This window comes from Crocodylus porosus, unplaced genomic scaffold (assembly GCF_001723895.1).
Source record: "Crocodylus porosus isolate Cpor-Errol unplaced genomic scaffold, CroPor_comp1, whole genome shotgun sequence".
NCBI lineage: Eukaryota > Metazoa > Chordata > Crocodylia > Crocodylidae > Crocodylus > Crocodylus porosus.
The window spans coordinates 80,863,042-80,880,950 of record NW_017728886.1 but is presented as its reverse complement, the minus strand read 5'-3'; the positions used below and the strand labels follow the sequence as shown (position 1 = coordinate 80,880,950).

The window sequence follows — 17,909 nt, the reverse complement described above, 5'->3', positions numbered from 1 at the left end:
ACATCCTTGAGACTGGGGGAGAAAGTCAGTTACAGAGGCAAAGTGACTTCTCTAGCTTGCCATAACCCATAGAAGACTGATGAGGCATCAGGTACTTTAATCCCTAGACAGATTAATTTTCATCTGGGATTCATTCATGCTGTGCGCTATCCAGCTCATCCGCCTCTCTAAGCGTTAGGGGGGGAAAGGTTCTTCTATTTGTATAGGATAGCCCCCTTCTTAAGGCTGTATTCAATTTGATTATACACCCGGTCTACCTCACCCTTCTTTCATGGAATTGTTGGTGGAAGAATTGTGCCTAGAATACTAATTTAACAATAAATAGAAATACTGAATGTTAAATTATTTGCTCTTTAACAGATCACCTCATGATGAATTATTCAAATCCAACACCTTCTCTGAATACGCCTGATTATTATGATGACTATTATTATCCTCACAATGCCTCCACCTGCAGCATGGAGGAAATTAAGACAGTTACATCTGTAGTTTTCCCAAGCCTTTACATTACAGCCTATTATTTGTGTTGGGCTTGATGGGAAACAACTTGGTCATTTGGGTCCTGGTAGCTTGCAAGAAACTGACTGACATAACTGATGTGTATTTGCTGAACCTCGCCATCTCTGACCTACTGTTTGTTTTCCCCCTGCCCTTTCTGGTGCACTATACTTCAGGGGAATGGATTTTTGGAAATACAATGTATAAACTAGTATGTGGTTGTTACTATATTGGTTACCATGGCAGCATTATTCTTCATAACCCTTATGACCATTGACAGGTACTTGACCATTGTCCGTGCAGTACGTGCTCCCCAAGTTTGAACAATCTCATATGGCATACTTATAAGCCTGGCAATTTGGTCATTGGCCATTTTAATTTCCATGCCAAACCCTATATTCATGAAGGAGGTAACTGATAAAAATGCTACAAAGTGTATGCCTTATTACATTGATAATAATCAACCCTGAAAGCTTTTTACTAAGCTTGAAATCAGTATTATGGCCCTCTTGGCATTCTCATTTTCTGCTACACCCACATCTTTAAAAACCTGAAGAAAAGCCAGATCCACAACAGGTGTAAACCAGTTAAGTTGTTTTTTTCATTGCCATCATGTTTTTTCCTGTTGTGGATGCCTTACAATATTGTGCTTTTCCTGGACACCCTGCGAAGCCTGCACATTATCAATGACTGTGAGACAAGCAAAAAGATAGATATGGCTCTAGAAGTGACTGAAGCTTTCTCCTTCATCCACTGCTGCCTGTGTGCACGCTTTCTGGATGGGATGAGTATGTTCTTCCATCCAGGAACAGCACACACACCAACTGCAGGTGCTTCCTCAGCCTGACAAGGAGTGTTAAAACCCGAAAGCTTGCTAACTAAAATCTTTCCAACTATTCAATTTGGTCTAATAAAAGAGATCAGATTCACCCAAAGAACCTTGTCTCCCTTTTTTTAATGTTGCATTTGTAGACAGTATTCAAGTTGTTTGTTTTATTGTTAGCTATAATTATGATAGATAGACAGCTATAATAATATATTTATATGTATTATATATAAATATATAATTATACACATCTCTCTTACTATAATTAATTAATTGAAATAAGTTCTCTATATAACTATAATAATTAGTTATAATTAATTAATTATAATATATAAAAATATATCCTTCAAGATTGCAGTAGTGTGTGTGTATGTATATGCTGTATATGTATATGTGTGTATATATATATGTGTGTGTGTGTGTGTGTATGTATAATTATAGTTAACAATAAAACCAATAACTTGAGTACAGTCTACAAATGCAACATTAAATAAAGACAGACAAGGCTCTTTGGGTGAATCTGATATCCTTTTTGCTTAATCATTTCTTTTCTGTATATAGTTATGTATAATAAAGAAACCTATTTGTTTGTTAGACTTAGAGTAAATTCTTGGGCAGTGAGGGATACCCATCTCCAGAGGGCACCTCAGTCAGCAGACCAACCTGAGGGTGTTTCCAGGGCTACTGGCACCCTGAGGATCCAGGTTTTACTTCAGTACCACTCCCCAACCCCCTGAGTGTGTCTATCTAGAATTGAACCTGTATAAACTGAGTGTAGAATTGAGCCGACTCAACAAGACCAAAAACTCTTGTCAAGACAAATAAGCATGAAGTCCTATTATACACTTGTATTTCCATCTGCGGGGAGAAGCTGCATAAAAAGCATAGGCAGAGACAGTGCATCACCTTCCTGCCAGAGAACTGGGCAAAAGTCAGTGGAACAAATAAAAGACAACTCAGGAATACGTTTGACAGGTTCTTTTCTTCTGGCTTGATGAGACTACTTTCTCTGCCTCACCTGAGATGACTCTAACCACTTGATTTTTAGAGGAGTATTAAACAGACACTGAAGTAGAACCTGCATGTTCCAGTGCCCTCTTTGTGGAATGTTCTTTTCATAGGGAAGAATGAAATAGCCACTGGTAATGCGACTGAGCACAAGTGAGCCCTGACCAGACCTATCATTCTTTAGCTGCCAATGGCTCCCATAGTCAAACAAACCCAGCTCACTTGTGAGCAGGGATCCAAGTTTTCTGTTCAATTTGGGAAAACGTGAATGTCGCAGGGCACTACGGTGCCTGCTCCACTTAGAGCAGAGATTGCCCAGGGAGAGAGCAGGGACAGGGGCATCCCCCCCACTGGGAATCTGGACGGACCCAGGGGAGGCGCAACCAGACCGAGGGTCAGTGATGACCAAGTCAGGGAACTTCTGGAGGGACTAGATATGTTCAAATCAGCTGGTCCTGACGATCTCCACCGCAGAGTGCTGAGGGAATTACCTGAGGTCGTTGCAGGACCCTTGGCACAGCTTTACGAGCACTTGTGGTGCTCTGGTGAGGTGCCAGAGGACTGGAAAAGGGCCTATGTGGTCCCCATTTTCAAAAAAGGGAGGAAAGAGGACCCAGGAAACTATAGGCCCATTAATCTTACCTCGGTCCTGGGGAAGCTCCTTGAGAAAATTACCCAGGAGCACATCTGCAAGGGACCAGCGGGGGAGATTATGCTTAGGGGCAACCACCACGGGTTCATTAGAGGCAGGTCCTGTCAGACCAACCTGGTGGCCTTCTACGACCAGGTCTCAAAAGCCTTGGATGCAGGTGTCACAGTGGGCATAGACTTTTTTGAACTTTAGGAAGGCCTTTGACACTGTCTCTTACCCCGTTCTCATAAAAAAATTAGGCGACTGTGGTGTCGATGCCTACACAGTCAGGTGGGTCACAAATTGGCTGGCGGGCCGAACCAGAGAGTGGTGGTGGACAGGTCTTTTTTGACCTGGAGGGATGTGGGCAGTGGGGTCCCCAGGGCTCAGTCTTAAGGCCCGCACTGTTCAACATCTTCATTGGTGATTTGGACGAGTGGGTGAAAAGCACCTTGTTCAAATTCACAGATGACACTAAATGTGGGGAGAAGTGGGCACGCTAGAAGGGAGGGACAGGCTACAACTAGATCTGGGCAGGTTACAGAGGTGGGCAGATGAGAATAGGATGGATTTCAATATGGACAAGTGCAAGGTGTTGCACCTGGGGAGGAAGAACCAGCAGCATATCTACAGGCTGGGGAACTCCCTTCTTGTCAGGACAGAGGCAGAAAAGGATCTTGGTGTCACTATTGATTCCAAGATGAACATGGGCCGCCAACGTGGGGATGTGGTCAGGAAGGTCAACCATACCTTGTCATGCATCCATAGATGCATCACGAGTAGGTCCAAGGAGGTGATCCTCCCCCTCTATGTGACACTGGTCAGGCTGCAGCTGGAGTACTGCGTCCAGTTCTGGGCTGCTAGAGGCCGGAGAACCTGAGCAGGTCCCCCAGTGGCTGCAGCAGTGGCAGCAGCAGCCCCACCCAGAAGCTGTGTCAGAGCTGGGGCCTTCCCACACACTAGGATGGGAACAAAATACGCAGGCTGGGTGGAGTACAATTTATTGGTGGGCACCTGTGGGTTGGAGGAAATTGCCTGGGGGGGCAGGATCTGGACTACAGGCCATATTTTGCCCATCCCCTAAGCTAGTCCAAACAAACTCAAAGGCATATTCTCCTCCTTATAGCACCCTCATTGAGGATTCACTTTACCTCAACTGCCAGGGGGAAGGAGGGAGCGAGGGCAGCTCCACTCCACTGACAGACTGTGACAGAGACCGGTGAGCAAGTGCCTGCCATCTAGTGGGGCACAGGTCCAAGCCCTTCTGCTCTCTGTGTTGAGTTACTCAGATTGCCTCCTGGTAGTGTCCATAGATTCTATGTATCTATTTTAATAACCTGTTAACCTGTCAAGTTTGTGTTCATTTTTTTGACATTCCTATTACAATATATTCTTGTTATTTAACTTTACTTAAGTTTCCAGTGTGTGTGTATGCAATTTCAAGCACTTAGCCGAGTCAGGCAGTGTAGACTAATACTAGATGTTATAGCTCCACAACTCCCCCATTCTCTGGCTGGGATCTTTGGGTTAGCTTGCTAAATTAAGAGACTCTTGGCCTTCTTCAGGAACCACTGAGCCTCCCCGGCCCCGCACACAGGGGGATTTGCTCAGTGCTTCTGAAACACCTCTGGGCTGCCCTGAGGGGTGGGAACAGCTGGCAACATCTGCATCCCACTCCATGGTTCCTTGTCCCTGGGGCATTTGGGCTAGGTACAGACAATGAAAAAGCCCAGGGCTGAATTGATTCAGTCCTTGCAGGTTAGTCTAAGATGCTGGGATTATATTGAAACAGAAGTGAACAGACATTTACCAGCTCTCCAGAGAGCTGTCTGGAGAATTCCAGGTCCAACTCATCCTCCTGATGTGGCAGCCTGTATTAGACCCCTGCTACCAAGTCCCTTTCCCCCTGACCCCCTTGCATCCTGACCCACAATACCTCAATTTGCCCCTCCTCTGGTCCCATCTTGATTATGGATGATGTATATTGCTCCTTAACATAGACAGCAACACCCTCACCCTCTTTTCTCCCTACTTTATCACGTCTATACAGCCTATAGCCCTCAATTCTTACTGCCCAATCGTGGGTAGGGTCCCACCAAGTTTCAGTTAGCCCAACTAAGTCAATGTTCTTGTTTGCAAGCAGGAGTGCGAGTTCCTCCTGCTTGGTCCCAATGCTCCTAGCATTAGTATAGAGACACTTGAGCCCCCACAGTGGGTTCCCTTCGTGCCCCACTGTTGTGATGCCAATCGGCCCCCTTAGTATATGGGCTGTTCCAGTGCATGGTTTGTGGTTTGTTGATCCTAGATTCTCTCTGTTGTCTGCATCCCTATCCCTCAACAAACCTAGTTTAAAGCCCTGCATAGGAGATCAGTCAACCTGTAAGAGAACAGATTCTTACCTTTCAAAGAGAGATGAAGACCATCACGTCCCATGATTCCCCTTTTGTGGAAGAGCGGATCGTGGTAAAAGAACCCAAAACCCACACAATGACACCAACTCCGGAGCTGCAGGCTGGCTTCTTTGATGCAGGTGTTGTGATGCTGACCATGACCACTGACTGGGAAGATTGATGAGACCATCTGTGGCCCTGTCTTCCTAAGCCTGGCCCCCAGAGTCCTCCAAGAGCCACTCTAAAGCACCCACAGTGTCTTCTGCGTCAGCATCCCTGCATTTCAATATGGTGGTGCGAGCACTTTTAATGAAATTAATTTGATGAGCTTAGTTAAAACATCCCCGCCACCATTTTGAAGCATAGGGACACTGAACACTCAAGTTGTCAAGGCTGCTGAAATGTGCTAATTACCAGGCATCCCTCATGTCTACAGGCACCCGCTGATTAGTTAAGTACTTTGGAGATTTAAATAGTACTACAGAGAAAAAAAGTGTTCTCTAGAGACCTGGAAAAAACAAGAGAGTTTCAGAAAACAAGCAACTTTTTGTAGGGTTTAATTTTATTTCTAAACAGTATAAATGAAGTAGAGTAATACCCCAAAGTAGATTTTCCAAAATTCTTATAAAAATGTTTAACAATGGGACTTTTATTAAAACAATCACATCAAACAGCTGCTAAAAATCAATAAAACTAGCTGTTTAAAAGGAACTTCTTAAAGAGTTTTGCAATAATTTGTGAGAAGGAAACTATTCAATAGGCAATGAATCTTCACTTATTAGCCAGTCTAGGTGTAAGGTACACAGCCTTGGTTAAAGTGGATTCCATGACTATTGTCACTTTCACAATGTGGTTGTCTATCTTGAAATCTCTCTGCATCAGCTCCTTATTTACCTGAAGAATAAAAACAGGTAAGCAATGAAGTTCACTTAATTCGAAATCTACACACAATACGTGGTATATCCACAGACCGAATCTGGTATGTGGCCTGCGGGCACATCTACACAAGATTTTTACTGAGGATCTGACTAATTAGCTGTGCAGTAAAGTCTCAGTGTCTACATGTACGGCCATGTGGGGCTGCAGTAAACTAATAAACATAGCCCTAGGATAGTTCTTGTCCATATAAGTACTGTCCTGTGGCAGCACTATTTAGCGCACCGCAATGCACATGTAGACGCTGACAGAGCTGGCTGAGGCATGAAGGTGCTTCAGTGTCAGGGGCTGCCTGCCAGCTAGCCCCCCACACTAAAGCATCCTTGTGCCCCAGCTAGCTCCTCTAAAGCATGCTGAGCTGCATTGGAGCAGCTCCAGGCCAGTAGGGTGATCCCCCAGCTTCCTGCAAGCTGGGGCTACTCCAACCCAGCTTAACATGCTGTAGTCCTGGGTACACACTGAGACATACCACCCAGGAAAAATAAAGTCTGGTGCAAACTAATATCATGTGAAGAGATACCCTGTATGCGTCTGTCTGAACCGAACCTGTATAAACTAAGTGTAGAATTCAGTCAACACAACAAAACCAAAAACTCCTGTCAGGGCATACAAACATCAAGTCCTGTTATATACTTGCATTTCCATCTGGGGAGGGAAGCTGTGTAAGAAGTGTAGGCAGAGATAGTATGGTACCTTCCTGCTAGAAAACTGGGCAAAAGTCAGTGAAACCAATAAGAAACACTTGTGAACAGGATTGATGGTGTCTTTCCTTCTGGCTTGATGAGACTGCTTGCTCTGCCTCCCCTGAGACAACTCTAACCCCTTAATTTTCAGAGCAGTATTAAACAGACACCAAAAGAAAACCTGCATCTTCCAATGTCGTCTTCATGGTACATTCTTTTCAAAAGGAAGAATGAAATAGCCACAGGTAATGAAACTGAGCACACAGACCTACCATTCTGTGGTTACCCATGGTTTCATAGTCAAATAAACCCAGCTCACTCATGAACTCTGCTCTGAGTCACCGTTTGGATTGAGTCAACTTGTTTTAAGGAGATTTACATTATTTTATAGTTCATGAAAAGTTCATTTCACTTGCTGCAGCTTAGCAATAGTATATAGTTATATCAACGTTATTACTTTAGATGTCCCTAATGAATGAGATCTTCAGCTGATGTAGACTAGCATAGCTTGGAGCATCAAGCTCAATATATTCAACAATTAAGAATGACCAGGAAAGGAAATTTAAAATACCAGTGTTTAACTCAGTCTGTTATTGCTTATCTGTAGACAGAAAACAGGAGTACCATGTGGTTCAGTGGTAGCATCCTTATCTACCACACAGGACACGTGAGTTTGATTCCCAGATACTTATACAGCTACAGCCATGGAGGCACTAAATGTCTGGTCTTTGGATTCCATCTCAGTGGCCTAAAGGGAGAATGAAAGGTCTGGGCAGCCTCTACTTCTCCATAAATTCCTGCCTAGGAATATGCATTGAAGGTATGGGTGACCCTCATGCATACACCATGACTGAGGGGGACGGATGGTTGTCATACAGAAGGCAGGCATATCATTCTTTGTGTATTTCTTCTTGGATTTGGAAAAATCAGGAATGTCAAGTTGAGTCTTCCCTATTTGTGTTGCAGGCATAAGGGCATATTGGAAGCTTTTACAAAGTGTAATTGAAAGCACATGGTACTGAATCTTTAAATGAGTTGTGTTTTCTATCAAATGATTATTAGCTGCGGAAGAAAAATGTCCAAATATCCACTGTTCAGCTCACTTGGACACATGAAAATGGTGCAAAAAAGAGCAGATACCTCATTAGTTTTCCTATGCAGGCTACTTTGCAGATATATTCTTTACACAGTTTTGTTACATACTTACCTTTGTAAATAAATCCCCAAGGTGCCACTTCATGCCATGCTGTGAGAACACTTCATTCATTGCTTCAATCATCCTTGATCCATGTTTTTCGTTACGCAAAGCAACATAACCTATAGACAGGCAAAAGAGAATGAATTTTCAACTTTATTCTATTTTTTAAATGAATGTTAACTGTCAAATGCAGCTTATGAATTTCTTAAAATATTGCCTGGCCTCTGAGAAGGTAAAGGGGAAAGCTTCCCCACAGCCATGAAAATGTCATCTGAGTTGTGGCTCAGTGACTCTTGCAATGAACTTGACATCACAGAGGGTATGGAGGAAAGAGGCAAGGAACTGTCAGAATACAGCTCTATCCATCCAATCAAGTTGGACTGGTGATTTGCATTTGTGTATTTTATTTTCCACAAGAAAGTAATGGCATAAAGTAGCATTTTCCCTGCTAAGTGTGTGCTCTATTTATATATGCACAGTTAAGCAATTGCATATCTTAAAATAGGACCTTAATGGGATTAGCAGAAGCACCTATATCTCTAGTTCCCCAGTGTAGCTCTATTGGTATGATGCACACGTCTGCACACACTTCTGGGTTTTTCGGTTTAGTTAACATGCACTGCTAAATATCACGAGCAAAAAACTTAAAAGCACACTCATACCACACTAAGAGTTCACACAGAGTGTTATATGGTTATGTTACTTGAATTTCATACCTTAGCTACACCAGTATAAGTCTTCATATAGGAAGGATATAGAGAAAAGAAGCACAATAATTATACATGGATAATAATAAATGTCTATGCTAACAGAAGTCAATGTGTGTTAACAAAACTTTCCAGGATCAAAGCACAGTTGAGGAAGTCCTTATAAAAGTGGTCAATATATAGACATTGGTTTCAAGATACGTAGCACAGCTGTAAACAGAGTAACTCTGTGACAAATATAAAAGAATTGCATAGCCTGATTTCAGGATGAAGTTTAAAATAACTGTAACCTCTTTAGCACTTGGATTCAGACTTGGGAGAGAAAACAGTAAAAACAAGGGAAGGAAAACAATGGTGGAAAAATGATATAATGGAATGGATAAAAAGATATAAGATTGGTTCGGAGCACCTACAATTCCCTGGGATCCCAATGCATCCCACAATGCACTGCTGAATTTCCCACAGCACACTGGGACAGATGGTGGTATAGAAACCACTGGGTGTCTACCTATGGACATGCTGCCTTGAAACAACATAACTGCATGTGCTATGGCAGCATGTAGTACTACTGGCTGCTGTAAGCCAATTCCAACTTTTACTGACAAAACTTCTTAGTGTTTATATAACTTGCAACAGGGGCTGGATGAGAAGGACTCATAAAGATCTCTGTCTTTTTTGGGGGGCTATTTCCCAGTCACTGTCATTCACAATTTAGGGGTACAGATACCGTATTGTAGATGTGTAGATGTGGTGTAAAATCTTGAGGCAGGACATGCAGAGCCAGATTTGGGCTAAACTCTCTTACCCTTCTGAGTGGAATATACAATATAGTAATCGCTACTTGTTGGTAGCCTCATGGAATCCATCATGTCGTCAGATTCCTGGAAAGCATTGTCCATTCGTTCAACTCCTTCATCTTTGTTACCTGTTTTTTATGATAAAGCATATGTTTAAGCATATTGTAATGTGACAGTCTACTACAGTGCAAAATGTTTCACAAACAAATAATATATCAATAATTAGGGCTGTCAATTAATTGCAGTTAACTTGTGCAATTAACAGATTAATCAGTTCTTACATTATTTTTTTTAACACATTAGTCGCGCACACAGTTTTGGAGCCTGCATCTGGGCTCCACTCCACTGCCCTTGGGCTGCCCAGTGAGTAGCAGTGGCAGCACAGAGGACCACAGGGCAGCCCAGCATGGACTCCAGACATCTGCAGTAGGGGGTGGCAAATGTGCAGGCACAGGCACAGATAAGCAGCCACAGCCTGCACATGGCCAGAAACATAGCCCAGCTGCATGTAGAGAACTGCCCAGCAGGCAAGTTGGTGGAGGGGAGGAGAGGGGAGGGGAGGAGAGGGGAGAGAAAGGGCGGGGAGGGGGGCAGATCATGGCCCCCACAGTGGGGCAGGGCCTGGGGCCAGGGCAGGTGATGAGATGGAGCCACAAGCAGTTCTTCCATGAGTTCAGGAGGACTGGGGGGATGTGGATCCCCGCAGCTGTGTGACCCCCCAGGGGAGTCATGGAGGGCATGTACCACCCAGTTTTCTGAGCAAGGCAAAGGCAGGGGTGGGATGCCTACTGTGGGCTGGGGCTCTGTGCCCTGCTTCCTTTCCCCCAGGATCTGCACAATGCCATGTTGTGCCTTCCACCACCGGGCAGGCAGGGGACATGCAATGCAACCATGGTGCAGCTCCCAGGGTAAAGGCAGAAGGGTGCAGAGCCCCAGCCTGCAGCAGGCAGCCTGCCTTCACCCCTCACACAAAACCAGGGCCCCTCATGCCTTCCCTAGGGGTGTGCACAGTGGTGGGGAGCTGCACCCCACACACCACTGAATGAGGTGCCTGCAGCTCTGTCCAGTGAGCGACCCTGGCCCTGGGGCCCCATTCAACACAGCCCCACTCCCTCAATCAACTTGGGGGCCTTGATCTGCATCCATACCCCTGCTCGCTCCCCCTTCCTCCTCCACAGACTTACCTGCTGGGCACTCTGCGTGTGTGTGTGTGTGTCTGCACCTCACTCCCAAGCGACAGCCACCCTCAGCCCTGCTGCTACCCATCATTCCTGACCCCATGGTACCCTGCATCCTGCCAAGGCAAGGTCAACTCCTTTTCGGGATGCAGAACTAACCATGATCAAAGTTTTTAACTGTTTGACTGCCCAACCAATAATATAATAATACTACAGTATATCACAAAGAGAATCTTATTTCTTCTATGTCAAAACTACAAGGGATATCATGGCACTATTATCCTGGCAACCTGACAAACTCCCAGCTATATGCATACTGTAAGCACACAAACTCTAAGGTAAGAAGGAGAAAGAACAAAAGAGAGAAAGTAATAATTTTGAGAAAAATATTCAAAAGGGAAAAATATTGATAACAGATATCACACACATGTTCTGCTTGTTCATATTTTATCTGGCAGAAACCTGAATGGAAATCAGTTGGAAGTTTATAGATATTTTTAATGAGTATTTTTTTCACTTTTCAATCTGTCTTAGCAGGTTCTTCCAGAGTCATGCAAATAGCATCTATCCCACCAAAACCAATGTTAATGATTTTAATTAAAACTTGAAATTATCTTGAACTGGAGAGAATTCTGGCTTTGGCCGTATCTCTCTCTCAGCAATGTCACAAAAGAGATTTTCTTGGTAGACTGCCATAATATAGTTGGAGATCTGCAAGGGTAAGAAGATCAGGAGAAGGTCTGAAGAGTTATCAAACCTTCAAATTGTTGTACATTGAAAACTTCATTCCCCCTTGACTTATTCCTTGGGGGGGTGGGGAGGGGGGGAGGGTGTTTGCAATTCCAGAACACAGTCTTCAAGTAGCAATAGCAGCATACTAAATGTCTAGTTAGTGTATCAGTGTAGCATACTAAATGTCCAACTTAGTGTATCAATTGCAATTGCAATCAACTTGCACTTGTGAAATACTGTATCTTGCAGAGAGCAAATGGCCACAAGCAGACAAAAAGGGAAACCTTTCTGAAGCTACTGTTCAAGCAATGGAAAATAAACGAGTTGCTTAACTAAGCTGATTCTCTTAGGAGGTGGAGCAGAACTCTAATCAGTACACAACTGCAGGTACCAAGGCCAGACTTAAGATGGGAGTTTAACCAAAAGGTACAGGTTCTTATAGAAGCCTGGCTTCACATCTCCTCCCTTGGGATTTTTCCTCATCACCCTAAGTCATGCATTCATCCCTCCAATAAGGCATGAAAAATTGCCTTATTTCAGGTGCTTCTCATAACCATTCTCCCAGTTAAGAAGACTGCATTAGATTTGTTTAGACTTTTGCTAAAGCAAAACTTACCTAGGTGTCAGTTACTACCAAGAGGCACTGTGCTGAGTGGAACATGCTCTTATGATGGTGTATTCAGCACTGCCTGCCATGCAAGTGAGAAGCCAATATTGGGAAATGTATCCTGCTCTCCAACAATGACATGATAACACTGAGAACTGCAGCAAACTCCTAGAGTAGACTTCCAAATACTGGACACCTTGTGCAAAGACCCAAAATGATACCTTCATTGTAAAATGACAAGCTCCAGTACCACTCATAAAGTGGTATGACTCATAAAATACATACTTCCTCTGCATGCCTGAATGATAAAGATTTTCGGCTTTCCTTGAAGTTTTGGACAGTTTGCATTGTTGAAGAGTGGAAATATATCTTTGAGATTAACTTTGTCTTTATCTTCCCCACAAATCCAGCCATTTTCTCTCCCATGGCTCATAAGAGTGATGAGGCAGCAGCTAATGACATCTGCCGACTGATTGATTCCATCACGGAATTTTTCCAACTTTGGCACTATATCCTGGAGAAAAGGATGATGGTAGATGTATTGATTAAAACCATTTTCATAAAATAATGTTTTGTTGATTATGTAAAATAAAACAAAGAGCTCAAAAGGAGGACAATAAGCAGACAAACAGAATTATTTGAAACCACTACTGCACCTTGTATTGTGAAGTCACCTGTAAACAGGAGCAAGAAGGAGCTGTCCTACAGTGCCTCTTGAAGGAGAGCCTAGTGCTATACGTTTCTGACTTGCTTACATTTGAACTTGATTCTCATTTTTCATTCTGGTGTTATTAGGGGTAACTCCACTGAAGGCATTGGTCCTCATATTCTTTTCTGTCTGTAAATATACCTTCATTGGCCAAATCTGACCCAGGTGGATTCAGTGTAAATCAGGTGCAGATGAGGTAAATTCAAGCATGAAGCTAACCTAGGAAACTGAAATATATCAGGAATGGACCTCTGCTGTTTGATGAGAAGCAGATTCTGAGATCTGCCATGTTTAGTCTGCGGGGAGGATTCTCACAACACAAAGTTAATATGCTCTTACTCTTTCCTCTTTCTAGAATAATAAAAAAAATTCCAAATTTCCCATTAAATGGTATTTGTTTGAATGGTATCAGTTGCAGTGCTATCAAAAAGACTTATTTCTAATTTCAACTTTTTAAATTATATAATATAGAATAAAAACTTAGAATCAAATAGTTCCTTTCCAAACAGGCAAAATTGTTCAGCTCTTTCTTTCCCTTCATTCATGACGAAGCATTGTGGATGATCAGAATGCACTTCTGTGTTTGAGAGAAGCAAGGATTTCTTAGGGCAAACTCATTTAGTGGTTCAACTATGTGGTTGAGATAAAGCTACACAAGGTTTCAAATGCAAGACATCCTTCCTCAGGTCTCAGATCAGAGGGAGCCAGGCATGGCATCTGGGTGTACATTTTGCATTTGTGCACCCAGAACCTGCACCAGAATCCTGAGGACCTGACCTTGTGCGCAATGAAGTCAACAAAAATTCCCATTGGATTGTGTGGTTCATTTCAAAATTGAAAATAGTTTTGTAGCTTTGCACAAATAGTCTCAGGGATGAGCTTGAAATCATAAACACAAACCTTTTCTTTTGGCTCAACACATCCCACTTTCCAAATAACGGGCACGTCTATATGTGCTATTAACACAGGGCACTAAACTCCAGTGCACATTGCATTGGAGTTTATTGCCATTTGAATGTGTGCCTGGGACTGCAACATGTTGAAATGGGTTGGAGCACTCCAAAGGTCAACCCGCCAGCATGAGGCTCTTCTGACCTGGCTCAACATGCTACAGAGACCAGCTGAGGCACAAGGGTGGTCTTGTGTGGAGCTAGCTAGCAGGCAGCCCTCGCATTGAAGCACTCTCATGTCCTAGCCAGTCACATCAGCATCTATATGTGCAGTACTGCAAACTGAAAAAAACAACACAGCAGGATAGTCCTTGTATTTACAGGTCCTACTCTGCTGCAAAGTTCATCAGCTTACTCTGGCCTAATAGGGCTATATGTGTAGAGGCAAGGCATTGACTGTGGAGTAAATATGTTGTGTCAATGCACTCAGTTTGAAGTGCTGAACTTCAGGGCACTCTGAGCCATCATAAACTACTCCTGGGCACAGCCTCTACACGTGCAACTGGGAGAACAGCAATATGAGCTGGAACAGAAAGTTTAATCCAGGGCTGCTCCTACCCTGCTCTTCCCCAGTCTCTGAGTGGCAGTGTTGGGCAGTGGACGACTGCCTGGGTCATGAGGGTGCTGACACTGTGGAATCATGTGGCTAAGAATTTCCACTGACTTGTGCAGGAGCCAGGAGTGTGTGGCTCATTTGAAAAGATAAATTAGCTTTTTAGCTTTGCACAAATAGTCTCAGGGATGAGCTTGAACTCAGAAATGCAAGCCTTTTCTTTTGGCTCAGCAGATACCTCTTGCCCTAAACAGAGAGGACATGCATGTGAGGAATGCTAACTTTAGAAGTTAAGCAAGTAAAAACTTTCACGGTATGATTCACACCCTAACATGCAGGTGTTCAATGCCGTCACCTTCAGTCCTGTCTTTCCTTAGCTCCAGTAAGATGGTGGTCAAGCACATCTAAACATCATAGTGTTTCTCAACAACTTTAAACATCTCTGAGTGAGAAATCTTTACAGGTATAGGAAGATCTTGATTTGAAACTTTCTTCTTTTTATTATGTGAACTTGGATTTACCTGCCCAATGGGGTTTATGCATTCTTGGTGAGTAAAGTTGTAGTGTTGAAACAACTTCCTCATTACTTCAATATCTTTCTCCGCACCAGGTCTATTTGTTTTCACACACATCAAGAAAGCCATGCGTCCATTCCTCATGTCATACTCTTCCTGTTGATTCAAACCAATAAGACAAAATGCTTACACATATGTAAGATCTGCAGCTTGACAGAACAACCTTGATCTAACACTTTGCACTTTTCTCCATGCAATGTAAATGACTGAGAGCCCTATCCTGCAACAGTATAGCAAAATCTAAGTGGAGATGGGCATAGAAACCATCTGTAGGATCAGGCTTTGTCTACTCTTGTCAGCACTAGCAAAGGTAAAAATAGTTCAGTTGCACCTGTAGATGAGTCAAGGTACTTTCAGCACCATTTTACAGCCTAGTCTTGACAAGCTCAAAAGCATATTCTCTTCCTTCTTATAGCACCCTAATTTAGGATTTAATTTACCTCAACAGCATAAAATTCAATAAACCACGAGGAGAATCAGACCAAAAGTTTAAAGTTAAAGTATTCTTTAACATTAGCAGCAGCTGTTTATAGAAATGCATTCAGCGTTTCAGGATTTTTATGTAAGTTATTTGTACATTTCAGGTGTAAAAAACAGTGTCTTGATCCCTGAATATTAAACACATGGGCGTTATTACAATATAAAAACTAAGCACAAGAAACAAATACATCCTCATAGGAGATGAATTAGGTGACTATGAGGACCAAATTCTTTAAAGGGAGAAAAGGAAGGATGCTTCTCATCCCTCAGCCTTTGGAATTAGTTGTTATATCCTTGGCTTGTCTCTGAGGATAAGGCTTCTACTCATGGAATTATTTTGCCCTTAGTTACAGCTCTGCAAACCAACTGAAGTCTATTCAGGCAGAACCAGATACACCATTTCTAGAAAAATGGAGTGAAATTGAGATTTGTGGATGTAAGTTGCAAAGCTGCCATTATCTTCAATGGGATTTTTTCATATTTAAATAATAATTATGTGATATCTAGGATGCAGCAGTTGTGTGCAACTGTAGAAATGAGGGAAATAAGAGTCTTTCTGATAAATGCTTAGAACTGAGGTACACCAACGGCATATAGTAACTTCAGCAAACTGCTAAGAGCTCCAGAATTCTCCATGCTGTCTTTCTTTGTCTTCCATCACTTCATGAGGCTGGGCGGAGTATTTTCAGCACTCACAATTTAGGCATAAAAATAGCATTGCCTTTAATTCCACATACAATGCCCTGTTGATTTATTCCATTCTCCAGACCACATGATGAGGTTTTGAAGTTGGTTCCTTAGTCCCAGTTCCCTTTTCAAAAGCAATCTATACCCAATAAAAGCTTGTCATTCATGAATTACACACGCTAAGAAGATATAATTTCATCAGCTATGCACATTTATTAATTAATATGTAAAATAATATCCTGCATCAAGTACTAGCCCCTAAACAAAGAGCAGATTAGAATGGGATTAGGGAGCATAATACTTCTTGGGCTACCCCAGACTGCCCTTTCTCTGCCACTGGGGCACTGTCCCAAAGAACAATCCTGCCCAGCCCAAAGCTCAGTTTGTAACAGTAACAGCACGAACAGATCCTTTCCCTTTGTTTATCCGTTACTTTTGTAACATGCCAAATTGTCCAACCTTCAGACTTATACCTTGTCTTTTTAGATAAGGTACTCCAATCCTACTACATTTTTGGTTTTGGCTGGGGGAGCACAGCGGCGGGAGTCTGGTGCCAGTGAGCAGGAAGCTCCCGCAGATGCCACTGTTGGTGGTGGAGGTGGTGAGCACTGACCATGGGCCAGTGACCACCCGCAGGCACTGCCAGCAGCATTGACAACGGCCGGGGTGATCAGGGACTGCCCACAGACATCACTGGTGGTAGCGTGGCAAGCAGCAACTGCCCGCAGGCACTGCTGACAGTGTTGGCAGCACCTTTTTGCAGGGGGTGTACTGCCATGCGCAGGGGGTGCACATGCACCTGCATACACCTCCTATGCATCGCCCCTGCCCTGCCCACATCTCATGTACCCCCAGGGGTACACGTACAACCGGTTGAGATACACTGGCCTAGACTATGGCTAAGAGCTTTAGTATAACTCAGGTTGCCTGCTACACTGTTACCTAGAGAACTGAAAAATAATAACATCAAAACCAGTTACCAGCTCATCGGGGCTGCTCTTGATTTCATCGTGTGTCTGCTGAGCAGCTTGCCATTTCTCTTTTGTTGGGACAGCCACTGAGCCTGCATTTAAAAAACAAAAGCGTCAGTGTGACTCAAGGCATGGGTAAGGTCACGGGCGTTTGCTTTTGCTTGTGTAGCCTGCTTCACAGGGCACCATATCTACATGGTCTCCAGCCTGTCTAGACGCGACTCCCATTTCCCCCTGCCCGGGGCTCGCCTCCCCAGAGCTGCACAGGCTGGCCGGCAACAGCTGGGTAGGGCTGGCACGGCCTGGAGGGAGCGGGTTTTGAGGAGGGAGCACAAAGGCCGCACAAACGTTTGCCCTCCAGCCCCGGAAAGGCAGGAGCTGCTCTCCAGGGAGCCCGTGGCGAGCCGCTGGCCGCAGCGAGGCCCTTGGCCAGCCCCGGCCTTGCGGAGCTGCCAGGGAGCGGCGGCGCGATGGGGAGGCTCGTGCCGCCCAGTACCTGGCCCGTGCTCCTGCCCCCGCCGCAGCGCCACGGCCAGGTCGCGGCGCCCGCTCAGCTCCAGCGCCTCGCTCAGCACCGCGGCGGCCTGGCCAGCGGCCGGGAACAGCTGGAGCAGCAGCTGGGCCAGCTCCTCGCGCGAGCCCGCCGCTTCCAGCCGCGCCTGCGAGACGCGGCCCTGGAATCCCAGGTGACACCGGCACGCCTTCAGCTGGGCCTGGTCCAGCTCGTCCAGGGCCTGCAGCAGCCTCCGCGCCTCCGCCGCCATCACCGCTCCCTGCGGGGCGGGCTCTCGGC

At 44.3% G+C, this 17,909-nt stretch overlaps 1 protein-coding gene and 1 pseudogene across 1 annotated transcript; one reads left to right on the top strand and one right to left on the bottom strand.

Annotated features, from left to right (window-relative positions):
• Positions 1-356: 356 nt before the first annotated feature.
• On the top strand, positions 357-5,534 carry LOC109309748 (annotated as a pseudogene).
• Positions 5,535-5,893: 359 nt separating this feature from the next.
• Positions 5,894-17,892, bottom strand: CASP14 (caspase 14). The gene is made up of 7 exons (XM_019537599.1): positions 17,613-17,892; positions 17,126-17,208; positions 14,925-15,074; positions 12,477-12,705; positions 9,683-9,802; positions 8,180-8,289; positions 5,894-6,247 (listed from the first exon to the last, which is right to left on the bottom strand). Exons 1-7 carry the CDS (start codon positions 17,878-17,880, stop codon positions 6,125-6,127), a joined length of 1,083 nt encoding a protein of 360 aa, XP_019393144.1. The 5' UTR covers positions 17,881-17,892; the 3' UTR covers positions 5,894-6,124.
• Positions 17,893-17,909: the final 17 nt, after the last annotated feature.